The sequence below is a fragment of the Martes martes genome (genome assembly GCF_963455335.1).
Source record: "Martes martes genome assembly, chromosome: 17".
NCBI lineage: Eukaryota > Metazoa > Chordata > Mammalia > Carnivora > Mustelidae > Martes > Martes martes.
This window is the reverse complement of record NC_137905.1, coordinates 28565705-28571234: the sequence shown is the minus strand read 5'-3', so window position 1 is coordinate 28571234 and position 5530 is coordinate 28565705. Positions and strand designations below refer to the sequence as shown.

The window sequence follows — 5530 nt, the reverse complement described above, 5'->3', positions numbered from 1 at the left end:
CTTTCCTCGCCCATCCATGGGCCCTTCTGTCTTCCGGACCACGCGGGTCAGAGGGGCGCCTTCTGGAGCGCAGGGCTCGGCAGCCGGACTGCCCTCGGCTCTGCCTCCAGTCGTGCCAAGCGGGCGGAGGATCCGGCGCTGGGAACCCGCTGCCGTGTAAGGAACCGAGGCGGCGCACGGCTGGAGGCGCAGAATCGCGGGGCTGAGGCGGCAACTCGCAAGAGGAGAAGAAGGCGGTCCAGGGACAGCCACCATGTCCTTCCCGCACTTTGGACACCCGTATGGCGGCGCTTCACAGGTAAGAAGTGCCTCCATGGGGGATGGGGGCAGACTTGGGGGGTGGGTGTGCCTAGTGCACGCGCCCGCCACTGGGCGCCCTCCTTTCGCAGGAGTCTCCCGGGAAGCCAAACTGAGCAGGTACGACGTACTACAGACCTCTCAGACACCCCCAATCTCTGGCCGAGAACGTTCCATTCCCCCAGGGCAAGCTGGAAAATAGTGTGACCCGAAACTTGGGCACCAACCACGCGCTCGGCAAAGTGGGTGGGATGTCGAAATCTTCCAGACAAGGCTGCCTTATTGTACAGATATCGGAGGTGACCCCGAGAGCCCACCTCACCATTTTTCAGTTGTTTGCTTGTTGACTTCTGTTCTTATCCTCTCTCCCTTCTTTGAGTGGGTGCAAGCGCTCTGCTTCCGGTTCCTTCCATTTTTCCAGATTCGGGTGGGTGTTAGGCAGTGACAAGGGTTTCTTGGGGAAATACTGGGGACACCCACCGCTGTTCTCCAGCTTCCGCCCAGATTGTGGGGTCTGGTTCCAACTTGACCTCTGACCCACCTTGTGATCTTGGACAAGTCTCCCTGGTCCTCATTCCCTATCTGTAAAATGGGAGCAGGAGTAAGACGTGATGGTGGTCTCCAGGGCTAACTTCTAGCTCTGCCTTTGTAGGATCCTGTGATGGGGGTGGAGGGGGTGGGGGGAGGAGGGATAGGTGAGGGAACCAGCGGAGTTGGCCTCCTGTAATTCGCATTTCAGAATGTTTTCTTCACCTGGATCCCTGGGACCCTGGAGCCTTAGCAACGTTTTAGGAGTATCTGTAAGGGGTCAGTTTGGATAAATTGCTCCTTAAGATAATTCCCATCCCAGCCGAATGCTCCAAACACGGCGGCATGTAGTCAATGTGGAATGAGGGCGGGATCCGGCAGTGCACCTCTCTCGCCCCATAGTTTCTGGTGTCTGCAAGTTCCAGCGCCACTTGCTGCGAATCCGCCCCGCGCTCCGTCCCAGACGTGGCCTCAGGCTCCACCCCGGCGGCCGCCCTCTGCTGCGCATCCTACGACGGTCGGCTGCTGGGCAGTGCACGGCCGGAGCTGGGCGCGGCCTTGGGCATCTACGGAGCCCCATATGCCGCCGCCGCAGCTGCCCCGAGCTACCCAGGCTACTTGCCCTACAGCCCAGAGCCGCCTGCGCTGTACGGAGCGCTGGTGAGTACACCGCACGGAGCCTAGGTCTGTGCTTCAGGACCCGACGGGCCACTGGCCATGACTGCAGCAAAGGGGGCAATTCAGTGTGCTATCTCCAGGGAAAATCTAGGAAGGAGGCAAAACTAGGAGGGAAGGAGATGGGTAGGATTGTGTATAGCCATGGGGAAGGGGGGGGAAGAAAACACATCTTTGCAGCATTTTACTTTGCAGAAAGCCATTCTGATTTAAAAACATCTGTGCTTCTATGAATTCTGGGCTCCGGCAGAGGTAGGCAAGTTTATGGATGAGGACGCTGAGATGCAGAGGCGTTCAAATACCTTACCAAAGTCACAAAGATATGAAGGGGCCAGGAAATAGCCCTGGAAGGAGTAAGGCGGGGAAGTTCCCCAGCTGGCAGGGAGGGGGTGGGGAGGAGTCACAAGTAGTAACCTTACTGGTAAGAGTTAATATTTAACTACTGCCTCTTTTGCACCAAGAATTCTGCCAAACGCTCTTCTTCAATACCCTACAGGTACTATTGTTATTCCCAGACACCAAGGGCAAGCTGAGGCACAGAGCAGTTAAACAACTGTGCTCACGTAGCCAATGGCAGTGGTGGTCCTGGGACTTGAACCAGACTTTTACCCCAGGGACCCTTAGCAACTATACCACCCAGCCTCTTCCCGAAACCCGTTGTCCTGAATTCTCTCTTCCCACCCCGCCCCCACCAGAATCCGCAGTATGAATTTAAAGAGGCTGCAGGGAACTTTACACCTGGCCTGGGGCAACCGGGAGCCTATTACCCCTATGAGCCAACTCTGGGGCAGTACCAGTATGACCGGTAAGGCATGGGGGTGCACGGGTAGCCTGCCTTGCAAGTCCTTCTCCGCTCCCCTGCCACAGGGCCCATCTGGGAAGAGCCTGGGAGGGGTGGGGCGGGAGGGTGCTTGAGGAGGAAGGAGCCCTGAACCTCATTTTCAGGCCTCAGACTGTCTCCTGCCTGCAGCCCCAGGTTCTCAGACCCAGGACTGTGACAGGTTCTCTCCCTCCCCAGGTATGGAACAGTGGAGTTGAGCAGCACGGGCCGCCGGAAGAACGCCACCCGGGAGACCACGAGCACGCTCAAGGCCTGGCTCAACGAGCACCGCAAGAACCCCTACCCCACCAAGGGCGAGAAGATCATGCTGGCCATCATCACCAAGATGACCCTCACCCAGGTGTCCACCTGGTTCGCCAACGCGCGCCGGCGCCTCAAGAAGGAGAACAAGATGACGTGGGCGCCCAAGAACAAAGGCGGGGAGGAGAGGAAGGCTGAGAGTGGGGCAGAGGGGTCCCTGGGCTGTCTGAACGGTGATACCAAAGGTACCAGAAATGCTCACTACCTGCCTAAGGGTTTTTCCAGCTGTCTATCAGGCCCGTTGCACTTCTGCAGCCGCCTTGTGGGGCAGCTTTTAGGGTGGTCCTCCCTTACTTACTCGTGCACTTGTACCTGCCCCCTCCTCCCGCCAAGACTTCTGGGTCTTTGCCTGGACATTTCCCTCTGCCTGGAATTCCCTACGTAACTGACTGCTTCTTGATTTCTGAAGTGTGGGCTGGAAAAAGCCTCTCCCGGCCGGCCACCCAGGCTAATTTAGCTTCCCAGTTATTCCCTAGGACATCGGTCTGTTGTATTTCGTTTGCCATACTCACCACTATGAGAAGGTACTGGAGATCTGTCTGCCCCTTGGGGAACAGAGCGCCACTAAAAAGTGTCTTATTTGCTGCTGTATTCCCTAAATTCCTGAGACCTAAATGTCTAATGATGTCTGGCACATAGAGGGCACTCAGTAAATATTTGCGGAATTAAATAATACACACCAGGTACCTGTGGGTGTGGAAATTCGGGGGGAGGAGGGGGAGTCCCCTTGGGTGTCTGTTTGTTTGTTTTATGGTGGAGAAACTAGGATCCAGGTCTTGGGCAGTAAAAAGTGGTCCTTCCCTTGCACTGGAAAGAGTCGTCCTCCAAGAAGTGGGGGCGGGGCTAGGGCCTCTGTTCACTCCCAAGGGCAAGTCCCCGAGCCCTGGGGCAACTGTAAGACGGTTTGGCCAGCCCGGTGCACAAAGCTAAGAATGCCCTAAGTGCAGAACCATCTTGCTAAAAGCTTCTCAGGGATGCGCACTCCCGCGGATTTCCCTTGGGGCCTGGGGCTTTTCTCACTAGCTTCTGATTTCCTGCAGATGGTACTGCAAGCCAGGAGGCTCGAGGGCTCCGGCTGAGTGACCTGGAAGACCTAGGGGAAGAAGAGGAGGAAGAGGAGGCCGAAGACGAGGAGGCAGTAGCCACAGCTACGGACAGGCTGGCCGAGTTCCATAAAGACTCCCAGTCGCTGCCCGCGCCCTGCCCCGCCTCTAGGGAGGCCAGGCTGGAGCGCCGGGAGTGCGGCCTGGCGGCGCGCCCTTTTTCCTTCCCGGAGCCCCCGGGGTCCGGGGAAGCTGACTTCCTGCGGGCGGAGCTCCGGGGACCTACGTTGACCATGCACTACCCCTGCAGCGAAAAACCGCGCATCTGGTCTCTGGCGCATACGGCCGCCGCTGGCGCTGTGGAAGGCGCAACTCCAAACCCTCCCAGGCCGCGAAGTCCCGAGTGCCGCGTGATCCCGAAACAGCCTGCAGGCGCAGGCGGCCGATGCGCCGCTGTCCCCAGAAACTCCGGGTGCGAAGAGCCTTCCGGTGTAGTCAAAGCCTTTGGAAACCGCCCCTTTGCCGCGCAGGGGATGCCAATGAACTGTGCGCCGTGCCCGCGGCGGAGGGAGCCTGCAGTGCACTGCCAGTATCCATCTGGAGCAGAAGGTAGTTGGGTCCCCAATGGCGATGGGTGTGTCTGTTCCAAAGACACCTGCCCACGGCGCCGCCCAGCCGGCACATGGCCTCTCTGCCCCTCGGGCATGTCCCTGTTCAGATCCAGAGCAGGACTGTCCGCAGCACTCCTCGAAACCAGAGCTTAGAAACAAAAGTACCGGTCCCCTGTCCTTTTAAAACCAAGTAATAGTAAGAAGCTCAGGGTGAGAAGGTAACTTACCTAGGATCACTTAGAAAGTCATGGAAAAGATGCGCAACCTAGTTCTCTGACCTGGGCTCCCGATGGGCACCATCATGACCTTTTGACTCTGACATCCTTGTCCCCTGCCTGCCCCTCGGAGGAGGCAGCTGGCCCCTGCCTTGCTAGTACCAAGAGTTTTGCCAGGGTGGGGCAGGAACCAGGACTTTCCAAGAAGTCTGGGGGGAGGGGCCAGATACATGGAATTGGCTTAAGGCCAATGGTTAAGTCCGGCTGGTAGGCCTCCGGGGGGGGGGGTCCCACAAAACTCCTGGTGAGTGTAGCCCAGGCTTGGTGCTGTCCCCGGAGAGCACTCGCCCCCCCAAAATTCCCCCCCACAGCAGGGGGTGACTGCCAGTCAGTGGTCTCCTGCCCTTAGCTCTGCCTGGTGGAAGGGAATTACACCCCACAATGGGACAACCCCCAAGCATCAGGCAGCCTCCAGCAATTACTGTCAGATTCCGCTCTCCGTAGTCATTTCTTTCAGGATTAGCTACTGGCTGAGAAAATTGGGTTGCGCGGCTCTTTGAATTTACACAGAACGGGGTCCAAAAGTTCCTCCTGGCAAGCAAATTGCCTCTAGACCTTGGATTCCCTTCGGATCAGACACCAGCCGACCTCCGATTTCCTGGAAATCGCCACCAAGCGGCCCTGCGGGTTTTAATCAACCTTTCCTCTCTCAGCAGGTTAGCGCAACGGCAGCGATTTGCGGAGGAATCTTGGAAAGAAGCCCTACTTTTTCGAACTCACCTTCCTGCTCGGAAGCTGAGAGACCTGGCCAGGGACTGAGGGTCTCTCATTTCGCCTAAGAGACAGACAGAACACACAGAAACCCTTCTACCGGCCCTTCTTGCACGCAGAGCTGGGAGAGGCAGGCGGAGGCGCTTGGAGTCAGACCCTCTGGAGGAGGTGACGGTGGAGCACTTGGGGAAGGCCCAGTGGGAAGGCTGAGCGAGTGTGCCCTGTGCACGCACTCCGTATACCAAGTCG

The 5530-nt window shown here is 57.9% G+C and overlaps 1 protein-coding gene across 1 annotated transcript; it reads left to right on the top strand.

Annotated features, from left to right (window-relative positions):
* Positions 1 to 253: 253 nt before the first annotated feature.
* Positions 254 to 5231, top strand: IRX6 (iroquois homeobox 6; the record flags this gene model as incomplete). The annotated part of the gene is made up of 6 exons (XM_080828524.1): positions 254 to 298; positions 1228 to 1485; positions 2196 to 2305; positions 2519 to 2826; positions 3682 to 4293; positions 5227 to 5231. 6 exons carry the CDS (start codon positions 254 to 256, stop codon positions 5229 to 5231), a joined length of 1338 nt encoding a protein of 445 aa, XP_080684650.1.
* Between the last annotated feature and the right edge of the window lie 299 nt (positions 5232 to 5530).